The sequence below is a fragment of the Strix uralensis genome, chromosome 26 (genome assembly GCF_047716275.1).
Source record: "Strix uralensis isolate ZFMK-TIS-50842 chromosome 26, bStrUra1, whole genome shotgun sequence".
NCBI lineage: Eukaryota > Metazoa > Chordata > Aves > Strigiformes > Strigidae > Strix > Strix uralensis.
The window spans coordinates 360,279-384,813 of record NC_133997.1 but is presented as its reverse complement, the minus strand read 5'-3'; the positions used below and the strand labels follow the sequence as shown (position 1 = coordinate 384,813).

The 24,535-nt window shown below is 58.3% G+C and overlaps 4 protein-coding genes across 5 annotated transcripts in view; 3 read left to right on the top strand and 1 right to left on the bottom strand.

Moving 5' to 3' along the window:
* KMT2A (lysine methyltransferase 2A) overlaps positions 1–8,777 on the top strand; it is a 47,868-nt gene extending 39,091 nt beyond the window's left edge. The window contains exons 28-36 of the mRNA XM_074851063.1: positions 767–847; positions 1,380–1,444; positions 1,835–2,005; positions 2,592–2,666; positions 2,960–3,134; positions 3,517–3,624; positions 4,025–4,108; positions 4,479–4,608; positions 4,964–8,777. Coding sequence (XP_074707164.1) covers positions 767–847; positions 1,380–1,444; positions 1,835–2,005; positions 2,592–2,666; positions 2,960–3,134; positions 3,517–3,624; positions 4,025–4,108; positions 4,479–4,608; positions 4,964–5,239 — 1,165 coding nt within the window. The 3' untranslated portion in view covers positions 5,240–8,777. The remainder of the gene's footprint in view (positions 1–766; positions 848–1,379; positions 1,445–1,834; positions 2,006–2,591; positions 2,667–2,959; positions 3,135–3,516; positions 3,625–4,024; positions 4,109–4,478; positions 4,609–4,963) is intronic.
* A 227-nt stretch (positions 8,778–9,004) lies between these two features.
* TTC36 (tetratricopeptide repeat domain 36) lies at positions 9,005–9,938 on the top strand. The gene is made up of 3 exons (XM_074851066.1): positions 9,005–9,140; positions 9,270–9,458; positions 9,530–9,938. The coding sequence occupies exons 1-3, from the start codon at positions 9,032–9,034 to the stop codon at positions 9,796–9,798; spliced, it is 567 nt and encodes a 188-aa protein (XP_074707167.1). The 5' UTR covers positions 9,005–9,031; the 3' UTR covers positions 9,799–9,938.
* Positions 9,939–10,110: 172 nt separating this feature from the next.
* On the bottom strand, positions 10,111–14,463 carry IFT46 (intraflagellar transport 46). 2 transcript variants are annotated; one of them, XM_074851065.1, is made up of 12 exons: positions 14,440–14,463; positions 14,136–14,360; positions 13,935–14,062; positions 13,146–13,220; positions 12,941–13,034; positions 12,441–12,569; positions 11,903–12,024; positions 11,438–11,504; positions 11,157–11,217; positions 10,941–11,026; positions 10,542–10,646; positions 10,111–10,352 (listed from the first exon to the last, which is right to left on the bottom strand). In XM_074851065.1, exons 1-11 carry the CDS (start codon positions 14,461–14,463, stop codon positions 10,551–10,553), a joined length of 1,107 nt encoding a protein of 368 aa, XP_074707166.1. In that variant the 3' UTR covers positions 10,111–10,352; positions 10,542–10,550. The 2 variants fall into 2 exon arrangements, with proteins under 2 accessions (XP_074707166.1, XP_074707165.1); XM_074851064.1 differs by having other exon boundaries at positions 10,111–10,646.
* Positions 14,464–14,609: 146 nt separating this feature from the next.
* Positions 14,610–23,616, top strand: ARCN1 (archain 1). The gene is made up of 10 exons (XM_074894956.1): positions 14,610–14,734; positions 16,262–16,525; positions 17,212–17,391; positions 17,618–17,823; positions 18,384–18,545; positions 19,243–19,408; positions 20,674–20,821; positions 21,070–21,178; positions 21,321–21,525; positions 22,046–23,616. Exons 1-10 carry the CDS (start codon positions 14,732–14,734, stop codon positions 22,133–22,135), a joined length of 1,533 nt encoding a protein of 510 aa, XP_074751057.1. The 5' UTR covers positions 14,610–14,731; the 3' UTR covers positions 22,136–23,616.
* The last annotated feature ends 919 nt before the right edge of the window (positions 23,617–24,535 follow it).

The window sequence follows — 24,535 nt, the reverse complement described above, 5'->3', positions numbered from 1 at the left end:
AGCGTGTGCTTGTCTCACAGCAGAAGATTCCCTGCCAGACCTTGCCTTAAAGTGACATTTGAATTGACTCTCTGGAATACGGATCCATAGAGAGAACATGAGCTGCCGGTCTGTGTTCTACACAAAAAACAGACGGTTTTATCGGGGTGGGCCGTAGCTCTGGGCTCGTATCACACTGCCCACGATTACGCATTTCCCTGAAGACGTTGTGCCGCTGACCTCCAGTCCTGGCTGGTGAGGGAACTCTCAATGCGACTGCTGGTCCTCAAAGATGGTAACTTCCGTCTTCTGGTAACTGAGAAGCAGTGCACATTGCTTGTGTAATTCCCTGATCATCTTAATGTCTTGTAGTAAGTCTGGTTTGTAAAACATCGATCCAGAACCCTTCAGACAGCTCAGCCTTTTAAAATGGCTTTTTTGGTGACATTGACACTTGCCAATTTGTTGGAGTCTGTACAAGTTCCCTGTAGCTCTGTCCACGTCCCACCACGCACCGCTCGACTCCCGAGCTCTTCGCTTAGGGTTGCTCAGGCGTGTGTCCCTTGCACCTGGGTTCACGCTCCTCCTTCCTCTCGCAGCGCGGGTCTTGGTTCCGATGTGCTGCTGGGTCCGGTCCCTTGTATCTTAGGAGCAGGTGTTACCCCTCTGTCGTTGTGCTGAACCACTCGGGGCAGCTCCCAGCAGCTCCGTTACTGCTGTCCAGACTCGCTTATGGCACCTGTGGCTCGGCAGGTTCTGTGAACGCTCCTGAATCTTGTTGTTCCAGGACTGCAGCTCTGAAGGCAGATACGCAGGACGCAGCAAGCGTCGATCAGCCGTCGCAGCAGCAGTGTGGCCAGTCGGCAGGGTAAGCATTGAACAGGCTCTTCCAGCAGATGCTCCTTGCCTGAGCTTAAGGAAATTTATACAGACAATGCGAGAAGTCTTGCTTTGCTACTTAAAATATCTTGGGAGCTTTCAGTCTGCAATGAGCAGTCCTGTTTAGTTGCAGTGTGGAGCCATTTTTTAAATGAAGTTGCTCATAGCTCTGAGAAGCTTCCTGCTTGCAGAGAGGACAACTCCTCGTACGGTGGTGGCCGGTCGTACGTTAGCCCACGCCTTGCGACGGAGTTGGGCTAGTTCAGAGAATGGGTCGTGGGCTGTATTAAATGGGACTGCTACCCACAGACTGATAGACGCATCAAAAATTAACGCTGCTGAGCAGAGTCTTTGTGTTTGGTTGTTTCCAGTTGAACTGATGTGAGAACATCCGAGCTGGAAAAAGGTTCTTGTATCTCTGTGTAGTTCTGAAGATTTTATAGCCAGCTGCTCAGGGCTGGTGAGGAAATGAGGCGGGCTGTTAAATATTTTTCTCCATGTTCACTTCCTTCCCTCCCAAGGCAAACAGCAGTCCTCCCAGAATCTCAATCAACACAGAACTCAACAGATGAGCAAGAAAATGCAGGTATGTCGCTTCTTTGAAAGCACCGAGTCTTGGGATTCTCCAGGAGTGGGAAACAAGTACCCTGAAGTCTTGATTTTTGTGTGTCTCCTTCTCTCAGGAAAAAAAATCTCAGAGCTAATAGTCATGTTGTTCTTGCTCTGAAGGGAGGAAAGGTTTGCTTGCTATTAATAGATATTGGACACATACTTACGTCTCTATTTTTAGTTTGTGGAAATTTCAGCACTTGCGCTTTCACGCTCTTATTACAACACTGTCTAGAGTTGTTTTTTCTTGGATGGATTTACTGGTCAAAAGGCAAGTTAGTTAGCCATTTCCAGTTGTGGAGCAACCAGTGGAAGAAACGTCGTTCTACCCGATGTCCATCTTCACGCTGGGTTCTGTCTGTTCTAGGCTCGAAAGCTCTTGAGGAAGAAGAGAGCACTTTCAGCTCCCCACTTATGTTCTGGCTTCAGCAAGAACAAAAGAGGAAAGAGTGTCTTGGTGAGAAGAAACCCAAGAAAGGTTTGGTGTTTGAGATCTCTAGTGATGATGGTTTCCAAATCTGCGCTGAAAGCATTGAAGGTGAGAACTGTGCGGTTCCGGTTGTACTGGTTTTAGCTTTCCTTGCTAGAAGTAAAATTATGACTTCTGAGGATCTCTTGCTTGCTTTTTCAATGGATTTAAAAAAAACCCCAGTTGTTTCACTGCCCTAATTCCTAGCAATGTCTGGATTATATTGAAAAGGTTGGGTGGTTGGTTTTTGGTTTTTTTTAAATCATCGTCCCATTTTGTTTCATCAGTTGAGCGATGCTGTTGAACCATACTTTGTGTGTGTGGGTCAGACAGGCAGGTATCTAGGCGACCTGCTGAAGTCGCTCACTTCCCTGTATGCCAAAGTGAATTTTGGAGAGGATGGAAGCAGTTGGATCTGAGGATCTTAATTTATGGCCCACGAAAGGATGCAAGCTTCATCCTGTTCAATTAGCTGATTTAAGTACGGGCATTGGTTGGCAAACGTACGTAGAAGTCCACCAATGTCTGTTGTTTCACTGGAAAGCCGCCAAGAGGCGGCACAATACGAGGCACGGCAGGCCCCTGTGTTGGCAGCCCTCGGTGCCCAGCACGCAGGAGCTCTTCACTGTCTTGTCTTCTCTTTGTGCAACTGCAGACGCCTGGAAGTCGCTGACCGACAAGGTCCAGGAAGCCCGTTCCAACGCGCGCCTCAAACAGCTTTCTTTCGCAGGTAATGCCCAGCGCCACGCTCGTTTCTGCCGCGCCTTTGAAGGCGTGAGAGCAAACGGATCTTTCCGTGAACCTCTTGGGGGTCAGAGCCTTACGAGTCTCGGTCTGGCTGCTGAGGCTTTTGGGAGGATAATTTCTTCCCGACCGAGAACTCCTACGGGGAATGAACGGGGCCAATACGGCGCTTCTGTGAGCGCTGCAGGCTGCGGCCCGAGCTGTGCTCGCCGAGCTGCTGCACCCTCCTGCTCTAGTCTGCGTGGTCAGCTGGGTGTTTGGTTGTGTTCCTTATCCCAGGCGTGAATGGTTTGAGGATGCTGGGGATTATCCACGACACCGTCGTGTTCCTGATCGAGCAGCTGTACGGCGCCAAGCACTGCCACAACTACAAGTTCAGATTCCACAAGCCGGAGGAGGCCAACGAACCTCCTCTGAATCCCCATGGCTCTGCTCGGGCCGAAGTCCACCTGAGGCAAGTGTGCGCCTGGTCATTGCCATGGGTAACGGCCCGTTTGCTCAGGAATACAGTAGGGCATAAGCACCAAACCTCTGCAGCCCTCAAGCTCTTGATTAAAAAGAAATGTTGGCAACTTCCACTGTAAATCAATGATATTGCATCTTCTGAGTCTGCATGTTTTTCTGTGCCACCTTGTTGCCCGTTTCTTTGTTTAGCAAAGCTGTCTGGGCTGGTGCTGGGTTCTCAGAAACCGTTGTGTGTTACCCTGATGCGCTGGAGGCTTTGGGGGAGGGCAGGCTGGAGAGGTGTAAAGCACTAAATGTGTCAAACTGTTGTGGCAGCCACATGTTTCTTTTCAGTCAGTAAACCAAATTTCCTGTGTCTCTTTAAATTGCAGGAAATCTGCATTTGATATGTTTAATTTCTTGGCTTCTAAACACCGGCAGCCACCAGAATACAACCCAAACGATGAGGAAGAGGAAGAAGTACAGCTGAAATCGGCCCGGTATGCAGTGGGGTTTAAAGCTTCCAAGGGGAGAAAGATGCTGTGGTGTTACAACATGATCAGGCTCCGTTATGCGCTGTGTCCTTTGAGGTGGCGCTTAGAACTTGAAAGCTCCCGAGCGCTGGCGAGTTCAGAGGAGAGAACTGGCAGCTGAAGGTGGCTGCCAGACCCGTCTTCCTTTGAACATTTCTTTTCCTTGCTAATGTAAATCAGTCTGGTGAGAATTGGGGCAGAAAAGGGAGGAAATGATCTTTCACATTCATATAAAACCAGTGAATTAATTTTGATTGTGTTCTCAGTGGGCTGCACTGCTGCAGCGTCTAAATTCCTGTATCCTGGGTAATACCTGGGACGGGCTCTCCCGTGAAGGTCGTCTCTCAGCAGCGTCTCTTTGTTCTAGGAGGGCGACCAGTATGGATCTGCCGATGCCCATGCGCTTCCGACACTTGAAGAAGACCTCCAAGGAGGCGGTTGGTGTCTACAGGTACAGTTTTGCTCTGGGACAGAGGAGGGGCAAAACTGGAAACCTTCTGTGCAGCCAGACTAAAATATTGAGGGGATAAGGGGGTTTTCCCTCCTCCTCCTCCTCATCCCCACCCAAGTTACCTATTTATGAAGTAATCCTCGGCACAAAGTACTTGTTCCTTGCTGGCTTACCCTGGGGATAGCCGGGGCGCGTGCTCGGGAGCGGGCGGGAGGGACCTTGTACTGTCCTCATTAGTGTTACGTTACAGACGAGTCACGATACCGCGGTGATCCCTGTAACGAAGGACCCGGTTTCTGCAGATTTGCCACCTTTCATTTCTGGGCTTCGCTTGTATCGTTTGAAATAGTCACTTCTGCTGCTTCTTTAGGTCTCCCATCCACGGCCGGGGTCTGTTCTGCAAAAGGAACATCGATGCAGGTGAGATGGTGATCGAATATTCAGGCAATGTCATTCGCTCCATCCTCACTGACAAACGAGAGAAATACTACGACAGTAAGGTGAGTTCTGGGCTTCTGGCGACGCTCTTAAAGAGTGTGGGAGAGCGAGACAGGGGCTGCGAGGTCGGACAGGCTGGCGTGGCAGCTGCGTTCGGGACACGGTGACTTGGGGTGCCAGGCTGCCCGGGACCTTTTCCTTCTCGACGGGGCTCTGGTGGCACGTCCCATGGGTGGGGAGAGGTCTGGGCCCTGTCGTAGCGTGGCAGAGCCGGGGAGCGCGGGGGCGGACGGGTTCCAGCTCCCAGGGCGCTGGCAGACGCTCCTCAAGGCGCGGGGCGCGCTCGCTGTGCTGTGCCGGGCTGCCCGCCCGCTCGTGTGGCTCCGCCCAAGCCCACCCCCCTGTCTCCCCGCCCAGGGCATCGGCTGCTACATGTTCCGCATCGACGACTCCGAGGTGGTGGACGCCACCATGCACGGGAACGCGGCCCGCTTCATCAACCACTCCTGCGAGCCCAACTGCTACTCCCGGGTCATCAACATCGACGGCCAGAAGCACATCGTCATCTTCGCCATGCGCAAAATCTACCGGGGGGAGGAGCTCACCTACGACTACAAGTTCCCCATTGAGGACGCCAGCAACAAGCTGCCCTGCAACTGCGGCGCCAAGAAGTGCAGGAAGTTTTTAAACTAGAACTTCCGTCGGCTGCGAGCAAAGCCCTGAGGGGCCTGGGGCCAACCAAAGCTTGGAGGAGCCCTCCCTGGCCGCGCGGACGGAGTGGGAGCGACGAGCGGCCGGACCGGCACCGGACTGGGACCGTTTCTCTGTCAGAGTCCACATCTTCATGTCTCGCATGCGCACACTCACCCTTGTGAAGGACACAGGCGACTGGAGAAGATCCTCAGCGTGATTATGTTTTTGCTATTCTCATTTCCCCCACCCCCGGTGTTTGTTTCTCAGCGTGGGGCTAAAGAGCAGGAGAGGGGAGGGGAGCACGGGCGGGGGCTGTCCCCGCTCGGTCTCTCACCTCGGGGTGCCGGATGGGGAGCTCTCCTCCTCGCTCGGGGGCTGTGGCGGGGGCTCGGCAGTGTGGCGTTTGAGCCAGTTTTCCTCCCAGGGAGTGGGGCCGTGTGCATACCCATGGTTCCCCGTGGTTCCCCAGGCCGTGCCGCCACGGGGCAGCTGAGAGGATGGGTCTGGCTTGGCCGGCGTCAACGGGAGGGCTGAGCCGGGAGAGGGGATGGAGCAGCCCGCGACTGAGGGAGGAGGGTTTGGCCAGCGCTTCGCTCCGAAATCCCTGCCCGAGCACGGGGAATTCTGCCGTTCCTTGACAGAGAGGGGGCTTGTGCCAGCAGTGACAGCGCGGTAGATCTTTGCGAGGAAAAGCTTCCCCCCGGCAGCGCCTGCCCTCCCCGGCCTGGCAGGGAGGGACGGGGAGAGGACGCCGGCTCCGGGGCAGAGCAGGAGCTGGGAAGGACGCGGGTGGAGGCTCCCGCGGGGTCTCCTCGGGCCGGGCGGGGGGACCAAGGAGCGGCTGCAGGCCAGCGCCTGTGCGGGCCCCTCGTACAGCGGAGGCTTCGGGCAGAGCAGGAGCTGCCTGCGCGCAGGACGGCGGGGGGGCGGTTGGGGCGGTGCAGCCGAGGGACCGAGCGTGTCAGCAGCGGATGCGATGACCCCCGTTCGCGTCGCGTCAGCCCCCTCCTGCCCGGGTCTGCCCCGCGCCTCCAGCACGGAAACACAGAGAGAGAAGTAAAAAGCCCCAAGCCTAACTAACGACGACATTGGATTTTACTCTGTTCTGTTTACAGTTTAGTATTTAAGGTTTTATAAATGTAAATATATTTTGTATATTTTTCTATGAGAAGCACTTCATAGGGGAAAGCACTTATGACGAGGCTTTTTAAACAGTGGTATTATCCTAATTTAAGAGAATCTCTTTTTAATGATTTTTTTATTTTCATAGGACGGTTGTAGGAAATACCTGGCTGGACACAGTCTGATCCTTTCTCCAGAGAGGAGGGGTACACTTTTATTTTTATTTTTTACTCTTGTTCTGCCTTTTTGACTTCAGTAACTGTTCCCAGGAGGTTTGGCTGGACCTTAAACTTGATTTACCCGTCGAGACAGGGGCGGGAGGGAGAAGTGCCGAGTTTAGGAGGAGCCCCAGGCAGGAGGCGTGATTCTGCCTTGCCCTGCGCATGTTTAAAAAGGAAAAACGAGGAAAAACGGGAGAGGCCTGAGCCCTGATCCCTCTTCGGAGGGGAGGCTGGCCCCGGGCATGCGCCTCGCCCCACAGCCTCTCTCTGAAGGCGGGTGAGTTGTTTCCCGCGGCGAAGGGAGCGTGGGCAGCGCCCTGGGGTGGCTCAGCCGCTCACGGGCTTGCAGGGAGGGCGGGGACGGGGGGGGCTGCAGACTCCCCAGCGCTCGCGGCGCCCCAGACCCTTCAGGCCCCGAGACCCTTCCCCTCACCTGAGAACGAAACGCGGCACTGGGGGGGCCGGGCGCTGCCGGCTCCCTTTCCTTATTGCACTGTGTGACGACGTTTGGGTGGTAACTGCAGGAAGCAAAGTCCGGTTGACGCTGCATTTGTGACTGAGATGATTTGATGCACTGACAGTTCGGGAACGCACATACCGGCCGGGGGTCTGGGCCCCGCGCCCCCGGGCCCAGCAGCGCTTGGTCCCGCTCCTCTCCCGTTCGGCGGCCGAGCCGGGGGCCAGCCCTCGCCTGGGCACAGCCCGGGGCCTCCCCACGCAGCGTAGCTCCGCTGCCCCGTCCCCCCGCGCCGCCGCCCCGGGAGCGTCTTCCCCGGAGAGCGGATCCGTTCCGGCTGCGGGAGGCGGGCTCTGGCCGGGACCCCTGCCCGCTGCCGCCCCGCGGGGGGAGCAGGGTCGGGGGGAGCGGCATGCCGTGGGAGCCCCCAGACCCAGCCGGCTGCCCGCCTTGCTGCTACCCCCCTCGCCGCTGCCCCGGCGGGAGCCGCTGTGGCCAGTGAAACCGCCTGTTCCCCCGGGACGCTGCGCCGTGGCATTGAGCGCGTGGGCTCCCCACCACCCGAGCCGGCAGCGCGCGCCACGCAGCTCCCCCGTGTATGAATGTATATTTTATAAGGACTGACACAGATCGCGGTATCTGAAAATACTAGAAAAAAAAAACACAAAAAAAAAAAGGAACCTTAGGACGTTTATTTTTTCTTTGTACAAACCGACATGGTTTTTTTTTTTAAAGGAAAAGCGGGTCATTGCAAAGGGCTGGGTATCTTTTCTTTCTGGTTTCCTTTCATTTCGAAGCAATACCAGGTTCTTCAGTGAGACGGTCTTCGTGCAGAATCACGCCACCCGAACCCATACTACTGGTCCACTCTCGCCACTCGCAAGTTTTTTTTATAACTATAAATACGATATATATAGGAACTAATATAGTAATGCACCGTGTAATGAAGCCTAGTTCAGTATCGGTCCATGGCTTTTAATTCTCTTAACACTATAGATAAGGATTGTGTTACAGTCGCTAACGACGGCCGGGAAAGCCGCGCGGCGCGTTCCCCGCCGGGGCGAGGGCAGCTGGGGGCGGGCGGCGCGGCCTTTCCCCGCCCTTCGTGTTACCAGTCAGTACTTGTACCACTTGGTTTCTTCCTTTTCTTCCTCGCGTTTTGGTTATGAATGTTGGGGTACCACCTGCATATAGGGAAAAAAAATGTGCTCTGTGCTTTCCTGGTATCTTTTTAACGAGGTACAGTAGCTTTGTCTATCAACCGAGAACTATACTTGTGGTGTTTCTTTTATTGAACTTAACAGTCTCTTTAGTAAATACAGGTAGGTGAATAATTGTTTCAAAAAAAAAAAAAGAAAAAAAAAAGCTCTGCAAAGGCAAGGTTATGTTCTAGAGATACAGTTCTTGACAACTTATCATGTATAACAAATCTCTTCTTTTTTTTCTTGTGTTCTTCCAAGCTTCTGGTTGTTTTTTTTTTAAAAAAAAAAAAAAAAGAGGAAACGTGTCTAAAGTACATCAGTGTTAACTCCCTGTCACAGGGAAGAAGGAAATACTTTAATAGTTTAAAAAAAATGCTGAAAGCTCTGCAAAAGACTGAATGTAAAAATAAAAAAGTGTACATAGTTGTAAAAAACAAAAAAAAAACAAAGGAGTTTTTAAACATGTTTATTTTCTATGCACTTTTTTTTATTTAAGTGATAGTTTAATTAATAAACATGTCAAGTTTATTGCTGCAGAGGGTGGCTCTCGATTTCTTCTTGAGGGTTGAGAAGCCGATTCCCCCCGTCCTGGGAGGTGGCGCCGGGGGCTGTGTCGGTGCTGGGCTGCGGCACACGGGTCACCTTGGGAAGCTGCAGCTCTTCCCCCTGGGCCGGTGCCTGCGGGGAGCGTCCGGCGGCGGAGCCCCGCGCCCGGGCTGCGATAGGACAGGGACGCGCTGCCAGCACGGTGGACATTGACCGGCCACGGGGCCGCAGCCCAGAGGGCACCATGGCCACGGCCGGCGACAGGGCCGTGCTGCAGAGCATCTTCAACCCCAGCACCCCCTTCGGGGACATCCCCGGGCTGGATGAGGAGGAGGAGGACACCCAGGAGGAAGGTGAGAGGTGACGCCGCGTCGGGCGCTCGCTGCAGTCGGCAGCGGGGTCCCGTGGCGCTGCCGTGGGGCACACGGGGCGGGGCAGGGCGGGGGGCCGGTGCCCGCTCCCACCCTGGGACCTTCCCGCAGGCGACGGCTTTGCGCCGGAGCTGCTGGCGCAGGCGCGGGACCTGGAGCTGCAGGGGGTTTCCGCCGCCGAGTCAGGGGACGTGAGTGCGGCCCTGGAGCGGTTCAGCGAGGCCATTCGCCTGCTGCCCCAGCGCCCCTCGGCCTACAACAACCACGCCCAGGCGCTGCGGCTGCGGGGGGACCTGCCAGGTGAGCAGCGGCAGGGCGGGGGGGGCCCCGGTACCCCCGACCCGCCCCAACGCCCCTCTCCCCCCGGCCAGGCGCCCTGCGCGACCTGGACGCCTCCATCCGCCTGAGCCGGGGCCGCGGCCGCGCCGCCTGCCAGAGCTTCGTCCAGCGCGGCCTGATCCGCCGCCTGCAAGCTCGCGACGAGGAGGCGCGGCAGGACTTCGAGCGTGCGGCGCGGCTGGGCAGCGCCTTCGCCCGGCGGCAGCTGGTGCTGCTGAACCCCTACTCGGCGCTCTGCAACCAGATGCTCTGCGAGATGCTGGAGCGGCTGCGCAACCCCGGCAGCCCCGGCAGCCCCTGAGGCGGGCACGTCCACGCCCGTGGAGAGGGTCTGGCTGCGGGGCCGAGCTCCTCTTCCTCCTCCCGGGGCCGGAAGGCACCGAGGCACGTTGCTTTGTCCCGGTTCCCCCCCCCGCAATAAACCTCCCCGCACCCCCGGCACTTGGGCTCTGCTTGTGGCGCAGCGGCAGGTCGGGGCGTTATTTTAGCTGGGGTGGGCGGCCACACGGGTTCGAGGCAGAGGGGTGGGGGGGCCACGGGGACCTCCGCCACACACGCCTCTGGGCTGCAGAGCGTGCTCCCAACAGCAATAAATCAAACGTGAGCGTCCACGTGGTGCCACGCTGGTTATTTCTCCTTGGCAGCAGTGAAGGGGCGTGAGGATCGAAAAAAAGGCTCAATCGCAGGGGGCGGGGGAGACTCACCAGCCCCAGACCAGCGCTTGGAGCACCCTGGGCTGGCCCCGGGGCAGTGTCAGAGTGTGGAATTCACCCCCGCTCGCTCTGGCGCTTGTCGCAGAGGCTCCGCGGCGGCTCCGGCGCAGGGAGCGGGTCCTTGGGAAGAGCTGGTTTAACGCTGCTTGGGAATGAGGGAAAAGCCGAGCCATCGGGCAGATCCTGCGGCAGCTGCAGTGGGTCCAGCCCCGCTCCGTGAGCACGGAGCCGCTCGGCAGCACCTATAAACCCTGGGAGGCTGCCCGAGGGCCACGCGCTCCTTCGCAGGCTGCCCTGGCCAAATCTTGATGTCCCGCAGGCGAGGGCTTACGGGGAAGCTTCACGTGAAGCTCAGGACTTCCGCCTCCGCCGCTCGGGAAGGTGTGTTGGAGGGCGGGCTCCTGCCCTTCTTCCCCTCAGCCAGCGGCTTGAAGTGCTGCAGGGGAAAGAGCGCGTTAGGGCAAAGACGCGGAGCTGCGAGCTGGGGGCTGAGCCGCCGCCCGGGCTTTGCTGGGAAAAGCTTTCTGAGCTTAGGCTGGGCTGTTGAGCAAGGCGGTATTGCAGCCCCAAGGCACGTTAGAGGCTCCGTGGGGAACACTGAGGTACCGGGAAACGAGGACCTTAGGAAACGTCCTTCAGGCCCTGCCAGCCCTTCACAGACAGCCCAGCACAGCAAAGCCGGGCCTAAGGAGCGCAGCAGGGTGAGCGGGGCCTGTCCAGAGCTGCGTACCTGCGAGTTCTTGAACTCCGAGTAGAGGGAGAAGAGGACGTGCAGAGGCTGGATCCGGCTCTTGTACACGGGGATGTCCAGAATGGCTGCGAGGGAGAGCGGGGCCACGCTGAGTGTCTGGGACTGCAGGGGCCCGCGGTGAAGGAGCTTCGCTACTCGGGGCTGAGCCTGCGCCTAAGGCGGCCAGGCCCGTGCCTGCAGCAGAGCCCCGCTTACCGCAGACCATGTCGACGTACTCGGGCAGGTCGCAGCTCATCTCTGCCGTGGGCAGCCCCGCCTGGGACAGAGCAGCCGTCAGCTCGGGGCAGGCAGGGCCGTGGAACGAGGGCATGCGCCCATCCCGGGTCGGGCGTGGGGCTGCTCCCCCGGCCTCTGCCAGGGACAGACGGCAAGCGAGGACAGACTGCAGGGGCCAGGCTCAAAACCGAGTGGGAACCACGGAAGACGGTTTCTAAGGCCACGCACTGAGCTACCTACCGCTTGCTCGGACAACGTACCTTTCCCAAGAGCTCCTCAAATTCCGGTGACCATTCCTGCATCAGCGCCTCGATGTCAGGCATGGGCCTGCCAGGGAAGAAAACATAACCCTGAGGATCAGACACAACCAAAAGGGCTTCCTGCTGCGAAGGGGCCAGCCCCTCTCCGAGCCAGCCGAGCGTGAGCTGTGCGTCTGCCGAGGGTCAAGCTGGGCCTTTCCATTTCTCCCAGCGAGCCTCAGCAAGTTCCGCTGCTGCTGCTGATAAACTCCTTCAAGTTATGAAGGGAAAGAGAAGTGCTGAGAGGGAAACAGAGCGCCCTGCACATGGGCACAGCAGGACTACCCTGGAGACCAGCACGTCTTCTCCCCCTCAGAGACGCTTTGGTAGTTTCACTCGGCGCTCCTAGACTCTGGTACCAGGCTCTGCTGAGCTGAGCCTACGCTGCACCAGCGGGCGAGGAGCGGGGCTGGCGGAACAGCTCACCGGCTGTAATGGACCGTGGCAGGAGGTTTGCAGCGGTGCAGTTCGCTGATACTTTCGATCCAGTTGTCGATGGCTTTGGGGTTCTTCTCTGCATTCTCCAAACTCTTCACTTTTATCTGCTGCTAAAAACAAAAATATAAACCTGGAGGCATCCTCTGGTGTTTTGGGGCTTTTTTGTGAACACCGTGTTCGCTCCTGATTAACCATCCTAGTTGCCCTGTAACAACTGATTTCTGCAGAGAGAAGAGCAGCAGGCAAACCAAACGCTGAGCCAAGCAGGTAGTGACAACTCAAAGGAAAAAAGCTTCACCTGAAGAAAACAAATACCAAGTGTGTACTGAGACTGCCTGAAGCAAGGCTTAGAGCCTTTGCAGTTTAAAGCTACGGGTTAAAGAGAAAGACTAGGTTTTTCTGCTTTTAAAGCCAAGTTATCAGTGGTGCTGCAACACCGTAGTCCCAGAGGCAAAGGTAAGAGTAAACCGCGGTGTTTTTGCCAGAGCCAGCGCGCAGGGACGCGCCCTCCCTCTCCCCGACTCACTGTGATGTTGTGCTGCTTGGAGTTCTCCGTCAGCCAGAGGGAGAGCACGGTGGGATCCGACTGCTTGGTCGACGGCTCGTCCAGGACCAGCAGGCCCAGGTTATCGGGTTTGCCATCAGGACGGGGCACCTGCGGGCAGACACAGACCCCTTCGCTACGGGGGAAGTTGGGCTACGTGGTACGGACCCTCCCTCCAGTTTAAAAACCAGATCCTAGAAGGAATTGGTAGGCGTGCTCACCTGGGTACAGTGCCACCTGAAAAGCACAAGCTGCGGGACAAGGGAAAACACAGCCCTTGCCCCAAATCACCTACATGCTGTTTGAGAGGGGACTGAACCACTGAGCGCAGTTTCCCGGGTCTCCAGAACATTCTCGAAGCCGCGGGGAAAGACCGGCCCCCCCAGGGCTGCACGGCCCCAGTGCTGCCCCTCTTGCACCGGTGCTGCGGCCGTTTTGGCTCCTGCTGCAGGACCTACAGGGGAACCGGGAAGCAGCTGTACCTTTAGGAATGCGTCGATGTCTCCAACTGCAGGAATAAAGTCGGGAATGAAAGGCTGCAGTTTGTGCTCGATCTCTACTGTTTTGGGAGTGTACCTGGAAAAAACAACACCCCAGCGTGGGTGACTGACTACAAACCGTCCTGCGAGACTCGCCACAACAACTGACCCAAAGGAGAGCCAAGAGCGGGCTAAAACTTCCGCTCACCTCTTGATGTACTCAAAGAGTTCTTTGATTTCCGAAGACACAGGCAGGTAGTCATAATCTGTGAGGTTGAAGTCACTAAAGAAAGGAAGAGAAAGGTGGGCAAAGATTAACATCTGGTGGGTTCTGTGTGAGCGGGACATGGGATCCTGCTGTGCAAGACAGTCGTGAAGGATGTTGAAGCATCAGGTAGTAAGTCCTCTCTTAAAAAGTCTTCTTGCACAGGAAAAACACTATTAGGCTCTGTACTGCCTGAGGCCTCCCAGCCAAAAAAAGGCACCTGAGTGATGGACTGTTCTTGTGATCATAAAGACTCGTACCGGGGATGTCCGGAGGCGGAGGAGCGCTCCGCAGAAAGGCGTTAGGACAGCAACCGGGGCGTTTAGTAATGGGTTTGGAGTTGAAAACAGCTGAATAGGAGGAGGACGATCAAAAGAACAATGTGTTTGAGAGGTTCCTTCTCTTCCTCGGGCCTCCGCTGCCAGCCAGGGCCGGAGGGGGGGCGGGAGGCTGGTGGACAGCTCTGGTCGTTCCCGGCTGTGCCTCCCCTCGGCACAGCAGCACGGGCCCGGGGGCTCTCCCAGGAGCTGCCCGGGTGGCTGCACTTCATCACACCACGGAGCCTCTTCTTCTGGGGCCACCCGGGCTCGAAGAGGCAGGAGCTGCCTGTCGCGAGGCCCACGGCCACGCTTGCCCTCGCAGGATCGCGACCGCGCTGGCAGAGCCGAGAGGGCCCGTATGGCACCTGCCCAGCTCCGGGCCCGGGCTCCTCCGGCCGCTATGACCACTTACTCCTCTACCGCAGCCCCGTGCTCCTCCGAGTCGTCCTCCGAGTCGGTCTCGGACGAATCCTCCTCCGAGTCCTCGTCGTCGTCGTCGTCCTCGCTGAGGGCGGGGGCCGAGGGGGCCGCCGCGTCCTCCTAGGCGAGAGGGACCGGGCCTCACCGGGCCGCCTCCCCGGGCCGCCCCTCCCGCTGCCGGCCCAGCGCTTACCTTACCGCCGCCCTTCTCCTCCTCCTCCTCCTCCTCCTCGCTGCTGCGATCGGCCGCGCCGTCGCCCGCTCCGGGCAGTCCTGGCCGGCGGGAGCCCCGGGGGCGGCCCGCGCCCCCCGCCCGCGGCGAGCGGGCCCCGGCCGGCCTCCCCGCCGCGCCGCCCGCCTCCTCGGCCTCCGGCAGATCCAGGCTCTCGTCGTACGGCTGGTTCTCGACCAGGCGGGTCTAGGCAGAGGGGCGCGGTGAGGAGGAGGAGGAGGAAGCGGAGGCGGCGGCCGGGCCCGTCTCCCCGCGCCGCGCTCACCTCCGGCGCCCGCCGCTCCGCCATGCCGCCCCGCCGCCGCCCCGCCGTCGCCATGGCGACCCGCCCGTCTCGCTCGCCCTTGGCCGGGTAGAGCGGCCGGGCCGCGGCGGCAGCGCCCCCTGGCGGATGGGCGGAGTGTCCGCCCCGCCCCGCCCCGCCCCGCCCCGCGCCGTGCGTGAGGCCGCTTCCGGCTGGGGACGTGGCTCGGCGCCGCCATCTTGTGGGGCTGCCCGAGGGGACGCGAGCGCCGAGGGAGGGAGCGAGCGCCGAGCCCAGCGCCGCCGCCGCCGCCATGGTAAGGGCCCGCCTGCCGCCCGCCGCGGCGGGGCCGAGCGGGGCCCGGGGGAGCTCCGGCGGCGGCCCCGGCCCCTAGGCCCGCCGCTCGCCCAGGCCCGGGCGCAGGCCGGCGCTTGGCACCCCTCCGGCCCGGCGGGGCAGGGCAGGGCGCTGGGGCGGGTTCCTCTGCCGCCCGCGGAGCCGGGGTTGGCGCCGACAGCCCTCGGGGGGCTGCAGGGGTGCGGGCGGCCCGTCCCTGCCCGCGCCCGGGGCGAGCAGGACGCGCGCAGCGGCGGAGCGGCGCAGGCAGAGCCGCGGAGCCTCTTCAGCCGCGGAGCGGGGGCCGCAGCCGTCGGCGCGCGGCGTTACGCTGGTTTTAAAGGTCATCTGGGGTGTTCGGAGCGGCCCCTCCAGGGCTGGGCGCAGCCCCGCGCAGGGGATGGGCCGCTGCTCCCGTGTCGGTGCCGAGGGTAACGTCGTGAGATCTTTATCTCTCGGAGCCAGCCTGCTCCGCGCTGCCCACCCCCGGCGCCGCCGACGGCGGGCTCGGTCCGCAGAGCTGACCCGGTGCTCCGGTGGAGCCGAGCCGTGCGCTCAGGGCGCAGCCGGGATCCTGGGTGCTCGCCGGTTCCCTCGCACCGTGGTCTGAGGACTTCTGGGGAGTGTTTGCGGGGAGGGAGCTTATTTCTGACCTGTAAGTACTTAAGGTGTGTTTGTCCCCGAGTTGTCAAGCTGCGGGGCAGCCCCCAGGAGCCTGGCACTCCTGCCAGGGCCGCGCAGAGAGCACTGTCAGCCTGGGGCTGAGGTGGGACTTGCAATCCGTCCTGTTTGAGAGTGTCTGGTTAATACCAGCGGTTGGGGATTTAAAAGATCTGAAGTGCAGAAACAGCCTTATCCTGGGAAAGTTAATTAAGAAGCTGGTTTATGAGAGAGAAATGCGAGGAGGAAGTGTTGGTAGTCTGAGAGAATCAGAAAATGTAGGCTGGCAGTTGCCGTACTATCTTTTTATTGTTGGTGTGATAACATCGCTGAAATGCCCAGGAGAGTCGTCCATGGGCTGTGATTAATATAGATGCCAATATTTTATTAACCTGGCTTTACTGTAAATGTGGCATTGGGAAGAAATGTCACGTTTTACAGCGTTCCTGTATGTAGTTGTAAGCTGGGGCCAGACTGACAGAAAACTCAATAACTTGGAGCCTCCCCTAAAACGTTGGGGAGCAGGGGGTGTTGTAACATGTTTGTGTGTGTAGGAACGGGCTGAATCGCTGCGTCTGCCTGACGGGAGCAGGGCGAGCTCTCGTTCAGCTGACACGGGAATGGAGAGCGGGCTGGAGAGACAGACAACCAGAGGTGGCTCTGCCCTTAGCATAGTTCAGTTCCTGGTGCAGGTCACAGAAAAAGACTTAAAATCCTGTTTGAGGAAGATCAGCTGACCGCACGGTGCACGTGGAGGTGAAACGTAGTTGGAAGAAATCCTTCCTGCAGGCTCGCCGCGGCTGCGCGGTGCGGGAGGCCTGGCTAACCAACGCTCGCCTCTCCGCAGGTGCTGTTGGCAGCAGCCGTCTGCACAAAGGCGGGGAAGGCCATCGTCTCCCGGCAGTTCGTGGAGATGACTCGGACCCGCATCGAGGGGCTGCTGGCGGCTTTCCCGAAGCTGATGAACACAGGGAAGCAGCACACCTTCGTGGAAACGGAGAGCGTGCGGTACGTCTATCAGCCGATGGAGAAGCTCTACATGGTGCTGATCACCACCAAGAACAGCAACATCCTGGAGGACCTAGAAACACTCCGACTCTTCTCAAGAGTGGTAAGGGTCTGTCACTTGGCGCAGAGTTCGCGCGCGCGTGGCCTCAAACAGGGCTGCTGTGAGGGAACCTGTCGGTGAGCGGGTCCTGAAGCGCTGTCTGCCTCCGCCTGGCAGCTTGATTTTCCAGACCCTCTTCCTGACCTGGAAGTCAGCTTTTTGGGTGGTATTTCTGAAGTATGTGTTAAAAAAATCCTCACTTGCGGTTCAGCTGGTGAGATCAAAGGGAGGATCGTAAATCTAGCGTTAAATATTCTCTGTATTCTTAAGGTGACACCCGTGTCCCTTCTAAAAATAACATGATGTTACAGCGTGTAATTGTTAGAAGTACAGCGCTGCTTTACGTGCGTTTCCAAGTAGCAAGTTTGCGCAACTGTCGTCTTCGTGCAACCAAAGGATCTTCGAGAAATTCACTGGCCCCAGTCTGCATTTAGGTTCCTCTGAGTCAGCATGACAATAAAGCTAAGAGGCTGTATAAGTATTTTGGTGTGGAAAAACTAATAATGTCAAAACTTCATCTGGTTGTTTATCAACAAGTGGATAATGATGTAAAGTTGTGAAGAGCAGCTTAGTGGTGCGCTGGTCTGGCAGAGGGTCTGTCGCAGCCGTGGAGTCTGGGGATAGTACAGAGGAGGTGTTTACACGGGACTGTCTACGGATGCTCCCTTAAAATGTTTTCCCCCAACTAGATCCCTGAATATTGTCGAGCTCTGGAGGAAAATGAGATCTCTGAACACTGCTTTGACCTCATTTTTGCCTTTGATGAAATTGTTGCCCTGGGCTACCGTGAGAATGTAAATCTGGCACAGATTCGGACCTTCACCGAGATGGACTCACATGAAGAAAAGGTGTTCCGAGCCGTCCGAGAGGTGAGCGGGGATAAGGGCGAGCGTGGTGCGAGCTACCCCGTCCGGGAAACGCCGCTTTTCTTATACAAAGGCGTTACTCCGTTTTGATAGGGGTCACAAAATTACTTTGTTTTTCTGTAAACTAAATGCCCATCTTTTCTTTCCGTTTTCTTCACATGCCCTTAGTTCCTGTGCAGAGTCAGATTGAGATTGCAAAACTTGATCAGCCTTTTGCCTTTTGCTTCAGACTCAGGAACGCGAAGCGAAAGCTGAGATGCGCCGTAAAGCGAAGGAATTGCAGCAGGCCCGGAGGGACGCGGAGAGACAGGGCAAAAAGGCGCCTGGTTTCGGTGGCTTTGGTAGCTCGGCCGTGTCTGGGGGCACAACGGCGGCGATGATCACGGAGACCATCATCGAAACGGAGAAGCCCAAAGTGGCACCGGCGCCTGCCAGGTAGGTACAGCAGGGAGCACGGGTTCCTCGGAGCCAGCTGTGGCTGCGACCGCACGCCCAGATCAAGGCGCTCTCACGCAGGCCGTTTGTCTGTGCCACCCTCCCACTCGGTTACTGTGCAGGCAGAGGTGGTCGTGCCTCCGTAAAGCCTCCCCTTGGCTTTGCCAGGCTCCCCGCATTGGCCTCCTGCCCTTTAATGTGGCTGCTTGGAGGCTGGTAGATGTGGCATATTCTTGAGGCCCCCTCACTTATTCCAGAGGAGCGTTTGTGCTGGGTAGCACAATAGCATCCCCTGGTCTCTCTGGAGTCTTCGAGCAACGGGATTCTCATTTTGTGTGAGAAAAAGAGGTCCAGGCTACTGGTGATACCCAGAACATAAATTATAACTTAGCACCCTACATGTAAGGTCATCAGTTTCACGCGTGTTCTCCCCCAAAAAAAGGCTGCAGAGGCGGACGCTGTATTGCTGGGGTAGTCAAGTTCCAACACTTGAAGATAACTGAGGAAGGAGGAATCTGTTGTCACGAGCTGACTTGGAGATCCTTGCACCTTTTGTTTAGGCCTTCAGGTCCCAGTAAAGCCTTGAAACTTGGCGCTAAGGGGAAGGAGGTGGACAACTTTGTGGACAAGCTGAAATCAGAAGGAGAAAACATCATGACTTCCGTAGGGAAGCGCTCTACGGAAGCGGCCAAAGTTCTTGCTCCTCCCGTTAACATGGAGAGGTAGGTACCACCCTGGTCTGAAAGTCTCCTGGTACCACGCTCTGCAGTGCACGTGTTGCTTCGTGAGCTAACTTCCTTCCTTGTGTTCACAACAGGATTTTTCCTGCCGTTCAGGTCGCGTGTGCTCACTTGGCCTGTTCATTTTAAAAGATGGTGGGCAAAATCTGGGAAAGCATGGCAACAAAAAAGCAGATAGCTAGTTTGATTAGGAATCCCCTCAACCAAAATGGGGCGTACATCCGTCGTTTAGCTGAGGTTGGGAGTTCTCCTGTGCCTTTTTCCCTTCAAGTAGCTGCTGCTTTTTGTGTTTCCCAGACACAGAGTTCTTGCCTTATTGCAGCTCAGGGTGGAGACGTTCATGGTTCAGTTTACACATAGCAACTGAGAACCTTGTAGTGCCGTGAGCCGCGCCGCTCTGCGGGGTGAACAGCGTGTCGAGGCGCTGTATCGCTGCCGTTTCTCTGGGCTTCCACCCGTGGCAGGCTCATCTCTGTGGAGCCGCCTGTCCCCAGGTGAACCCCTTGGAGCAGCGTTGGCACCCGCCACATCGTCCCTGCTGCTCCCTTTGGGCGCTCCCGCTCTGGGGAGCGCCTGTGTGGTACATGTAGCCTGTCCATGCCCAGCGCGGATCTCTCGTCTCGCCTGTTCGATGCCAAGCGTAGGACATGAGATACCTGCTTTTTTCTGTCTTGTCTAGCGTGCACATGAAAATAGAGGAGAAAATTTCCCTGACCTGTGGCCGTGATGGAGGGTTGCAGAACATGGAGCTGCACGGGATGATCATGCTGCACATTTCCGATGAAAAGTTTGCACGGATTCGCCTGCACGTAGAAAATGAAGACAAGAGGGGGGTGCAGCTACAGGTAAAGCCTGTTTGGTGCTGTCGAACGCGCTTTTGCTGCTCTTGGGGGCAAAGTATCAGAAATATCTCGAGAGTGTTACTGTCCTGTGTTCTTGTCTGAGCCGTCTCAGCAAACTCCGTGGAAATGGGAGTAGTCACCACAGACGTGACCGCAGCGCAAACCAGGGCCGGCTCCTGCTCTGAGGGTTGAAGTTCACTTGAGAAGTGCGGGCTCATGCCCTCGCCTTCCTGCCCTCGCAGCCTTATCTGTCCAGGAACGCGCGTTGGCGTGCCGACAGACTCACCTGGACTTTGCGGCAGCCTGCTACGGCGCTCGGCGCTTCTTTATGTGCTGCGAGCTTTAGCTGTGGGGTGGGAGTGTCGGGGGAACTTACCGTGCCAGTCAGGAATTAATTTGTTGTCTTGAAAGCCGTTTCTCTTTGGGGTTGCTTGTGTCCTGTTGCTGCTGTATCTGAGGGGATTGCTGGAGCTGGGCAGCGATAGCAGCTCAGAAGATTCTGAGGAGATATGTCCTCCCCTTTCTCCCTCTCGGTTCCTGTGACCTTACTGATCCCCGGGAGATCACGCTGCTTTGACAGACTTTTGCTCGCTGCTCCTCCTCCTCGCCAAGAGCTTGTCTGTACGTAGCTGGCTGCAGGTCTGCTGCTGCAGTAGTAGGTTCCTTACCAGTGTGTCTCAGGAGCGAGTTCCTAACGATGCTCCCGCATGGGCTGCTTCAGGTGGAAGATGAGATCAAACCCAGTGCTGACATGCAAAAGTCCTCTGCTTTTAAAAACCTGCTTACTTTTGGTGTTCTGAGGAGAGAATGTTTAAATTGAGGCTGGCTGCTGACGTATATGCATTAAGGGCCGCTAAGGGAAGTAGTATTTTTGTGGTTTCAGGGTGTTCTTCCAGCAGCATTAGGTTGTTTTTTCTTCAAGAGAAGTGTCTATTGTGGCTCGTCAGGATGGCCTTTGAGATTCTTAGGAGCTGGTCAAGTCATTGTGTAGGTGCCAGCCCAGGACAGGCCTTGCTGGAGTCTCGGGCACAGCGGGGCGGTGGTGGTGTGGATTCCTTGTAGCAAACCAGCATCTTCCGGAAGGAATCCCAGGTTGATAGGCAGACGTGCTCCAGCTGGGCTTCTGAGCACAGAGCAAACCTGAAGTGTACTTTGGCAAGGGAAATACTGTGGGGCACGTGGGCCTGTCTTAGCCAAGCCTGCGTTACCTACATCTGGTTCTCTCCTTAGGCTTAGACTTATAGCATGGGCCTGTGTTCCCCTTTCAGACTCACCCAAACGTGGACAAGAAGCTCTTCACTGCAGAATCGCAGATCGGTTTGAAGAACCCAGAGAAGTCATTCCCTATTAACAGCGACGTGGGCGTGCTGAAGTGGAGGTTGCAGACCACAGAAGAGTCCTTCATTCCACTGACGAGTGAGTGCGAGCCTGCGCCGGGCGGGAGAGGCCGCGGTCCATCGCGGGCTGCCCGTGGAGCGTGGCACCTTGGGAGATGATGCTGTGCATCTTCCGTTGGATAGTACCTGCTCTCAGCAGTGTGTGTTTTCCGTAACCCTCTTGGAGAAAACCAGAAGCTTTTCTTAAAGTCAGAATTTCGCGGGGATGACTTTGCCGCGCTTTTGGAAGGGCCTGCGCGGTTCAGCGTGCTGTTTCTGTGCCCTCAGTTAACTGCTGGCCGTCAGAAAGCGGGAACAGTTGTGATGTGAACATCGAATACGAGTTGCAAGAGGAGAGCCTAGAGCTGAACGACGTGATCATCACCATCCCCTTGCCGTAAGTAAGGCCCCTTTGCCCCATGAAGGATCCCGTCGGTTCCTCCCCCTCTCTGGGCTGCGGGTCTGGCTGAGCCGTCAGGCTCCGCCAGCGTGTTCTTGGCTCTGTGCGGCTCAGCTACTCTGAGTTCTCATTGCTCTAGGTCTGGCGTTGGTGCCCCCGTGATTGGGGAGATCGATGGTGAGTATCGCCACGACAGCCGGAGAAATCTCCTTGAGTGGTGCCTGCCAGTGATCGATGCCAAAAACAAGAGTGGCAGCCTGGAGTTCAGCATAGCTGGGCAGCCCAGCGACTTTTTCCCTGTGCAAGTCTCCTTCGTCTCCAAAAAGAACTATTGCAACATACAGGTACGGTCGCCGCTGGGGCTCTGCAGGCGTCGTGTCACTCTCACCTCTTCCCGGCTGCCTCAGTCTGGCCACAATTGGCCGAGCCGTGGCCTGTGGGCTCTGCTGTCCCGCTTAGCATCCGCCTTAAGTTGCCCCCGTGTGAGCTGGATTCAGCTGTGGTTTCCGTTGTGCCTTCGTGCCTCTGAGTAATTGCTGATCCCCCCTCAGACTTTGCTCGAGCCCATCAGCCTGCCGAGCCAAAACGCCTCTTGTGTGTGACTGTCTGTCTGTCCACTGAACTGCAGCTGGCGACAGCCACTTAACTCCTCGCCAGCCGCTTTCAGCGGAGGCACCCCGGAAAACCATTCCCCCGTTTTCAGGTTTCCTGGGAACAAAGACGGTTCTTTTGAGGCTGACGTGGGGTTTGAAAGCTCTGGGCTGCTCCTGTCCCCGTGGCAGCCCACATCAGGAGGGAGCGGCGCTGAGCTGGGGTGGGCGGCGGCGTTGGGGGCTGAGCTGACTCTGCCTGTTGTCTCCGCAGGTTACCAAAGTGACCCAGGTAGACGGGAACAGCCCTGTAAGGTTTTCCACTGAAACCACCTTCCTGGTGGACAAGTACGAAATCCTGTAATGCCAACCGCGGGGAATCGCAAAAGAAGAGATTTTTAAATTTAAAAAAAAAAAAAAAAAAAAGAGGCCGAAGTCTATTCTGAATGTTGGGAACGCCGCAGCCCCCGTTCTGCTGAGACGCGTGGCTCTGTCTGCCATCCGCAGCGTTCCTGGGTCACAGACATTTTTGGCAGAGAATTGACGTGCTCATGGGGGGAAAGGCTACAAATTTCTTTGGCAGATTTTTACCGGCCGGCAGAAAGGCAAGATCTCTGCAGAGACCCTGGCTCTGACATCTCCCCTCCTGCCCTGAAGACGACCGGAGCTCAGTCCCGGAGCCCACCAGACACCATTCTCTTCCTTCCTGAAGCGTCACGCGCTGTTCCCTTCTTGGTGCTGCCGTTTTAAGTTCTCGGCCATCAGCTCTCCTCTCTGTTGGTGAAAGCGGGCGTTGAGATAATGCGTGCGGGGCCACCTGGCTCCCTCCGCCCGGGAGAAGCGGAGCCGGTCGGCCTCATGCCCCAGGTGGGGAGGTTGTGGGGGGCCGTGGGCCGGGGAGGGAGCGGAGGGACTTGGGGCTTCGGTCCTTCTGCCCCGCGCGGTTCCTGCTGGCTCCGGCCCCACAGCCAGTGCTGGCCCGACGCCGGGGCTCGCCTCTGCGGCTCGCCGCGGGCTCCAAGGGGGCACAGGCTGCAGCTCCCGCAGCAGGGAGAGGGTCCGGAAGGGAGCGTGGGCTCACTGCCTGCTGCGGCTGCTCTTGGGCCAGGCTCTGGGGGCGGTTCAATGAGGTTAGGACCAGCTGCGTGTCCTTCCTGGGGCCCTGTCAGTGTCGTGGGAGGTGGAAGGCTTTGCCGGCCACGGTGCGAGCCGCTGTGGGGACCGGGTGACCGGGCCCATGCCTCGGGACCCATCCCAGCGTCTCATTCCTTCTCAGCGCTCGCTGTTGGAGAAGGAAACGCCCGTTTCCAGAAAACACGGGCACTGACACGAGCGCCAGCAGTGCCCCAGCGGGTATCTGCTGCCCCGAGCCCTCCTTCCTCCCGCTGCCTCACCGGCGTTCTTTGCCTCATCTCACAGACCCGTGCTCCCCTCCATCTCACCCCCGGCGCGAGGCCTTGGCTAACGGCTCACCCGGCCGCCAGCCCAGCCTGGCGAGCAGCCGCAGGTCCCGCACACTCCCCCCGGGATCCTCTGCCAGAGAAGTTCACGGTCTCTCCTCCGTCAGCGTCAGCGCGAGGCATCGCCCCTCGCCCCCGTCCCCCGCGAGGCAGGCGACGCATCCCGGCCCCTCGGTAGGATTTTAAAATGGAGTCCAGGTTAGTTCGAGCACCCAAGGGGCTTTTTTTTTTTTTTTTTCCTGAGATTCGCTGGAGGGCAATATTTAAAGCGAGTGGAGATCCCCCCCCCCTTTTGTAACCCTGTAAGACTGGCCTAGGGACTAGAGCACATTCCAGTGTACACAGATACCCGGTCTTTAATCAAATAAAGAGTATTGTCACAGGAGCTGCCTGAGGGTCGTGGGGGCCTGCAGCAGGGGGGCCTGCGGACGGGGCGGCCCCCGCGGCTGGGCCGGGCCCGTCCCTCCGCCCCGCGGGGCGGGCCGGGGCGGGGCGGCGATGCGGCCTCAGCAGACGCTGGGGCCGGGCCGGGGCTACCGGAGCAGCGGAACAACGGAGGTAAGAGGGGTCCGGGGGGGGGCGGCGGGGCCCCCCGGGCAGCGCCCGCCCTTGGGGCGCCCCTGGGGCTGGGGGTGGCCGGTCCCGCGGGGGGACCCACACACCCCTCCCAGCCGGGGGCGGCCTCGGGGGTACCCTAGGGCCGAGGGGAAGGGGCTCAGGGCCGGGCCTGGGGCGCGGTGGGGTCCCCAGGAGGGGCGCAGGGCTGGAGCCGCGGGGGGAGAGCGGGAAAACCCCTTCAGCCCTGAAAGCGCCACTGGGTCCCGCGGGTGCGAGGGTGGGCCGGCAGCCGGGGCTGGTGGTCCCCAACGGGGGCGAGTCCGTTGGTGTGGGAGCCCCAGGAGCAGCCGCCCTGCCTGGGCGGCTGGACGAGGTTCCGGGGTCCCCAGACCCTGCTGCGGCTCGTGGGTGGCTGCGGGGGTGACGGCGCTTGGGCCGAGGCCGACCCCGACGCCTCGGGGAGCCTGGGAACGGCGCTGGCCTGGCCGGACCCCGCTCCGCCGCTGGACCTTGTGCACTCCAGTTCCCTGACACGCTCTAACCACAGCCACTTCGGCCGCTGCCGGAAAGCCCAAGGAATTTGGCAGCCCCAGAAGGAATCCAGCTGCCGCGCCGAAGGGCCGCCCGCCCTCGCACCCCTCCGGCTGCCCTGCAAGCCCCCAGCCCTCGCCGGCAGCGCAGGCACCGGGCAGCGCAGCCACGGCGCTTTTCCAGCAACTCCTCGTACGTTTGGGTTTGGCGCGCAG

Excerpts from the sequence above, each read along its gene's own strand:
- TTC36 (XM_074851066.1), top strand. The coding sequence starts at position 9,032 with ATGGCCACGGCCGGCGACAGGGCCGTGCTGCAGAGCATCTTCAACCCC. Across the intron at positions 9,141-9,269 it reads GGAGGACACCCAGGAGGAAG|GCGACGGCTTTGCGCCGGAG; the intron begins GTGAGAGGTGAC and ends ACCTTCCCGCAG. Across the intron at positions 9,459-9,529 it reads GCTGCGGGGGGACCTGCCAG|GCGCCCTGCGCGACCTGGAC; the intron begins GTGAGCAGCGGC and ends CCCCCCGGCCAG.
- IFT46 (XM_074851064.1), bottom strand. The coding sequence starts at position 14,463 with ATGGCGGAGCGGCGGGCGCCGGAG. Across the intron at positions 13,035-13,145 it reads CTCTTTGAGTACATCAAGAG|GTACACTCCCAAAACAGTAG; the intron begins GTGAGCGGAAGT and ends TGTTTTTTCCAG. Across the intron at positions 11,505-11,902 it reads GCCACGGTCCATTACAGCCG|GCCCATGCCTGACATCGAGG; the intron begins GTGAGCTGTTCC and ends CTTCCCTGGCAG.
- ARCN1 (XM_074894956.1), top strand. Across the intron at positions 16,526-17,211 it reads TCCGACTCTTCTCAAGAGTG|ATCCCTGAATATTGTCGAGC; the intron begins GTAAGGGTCTGT and ends TCCCCCAACTAG. Across the intron at positions 17,392-17,617 it reads TGTTCCGAGCCGTCCGAGAG|ACTCAGGAACGCGAAGCGAA; the intron begins GTGAGCGGGGAT and ends CTTTTGCTTCAG.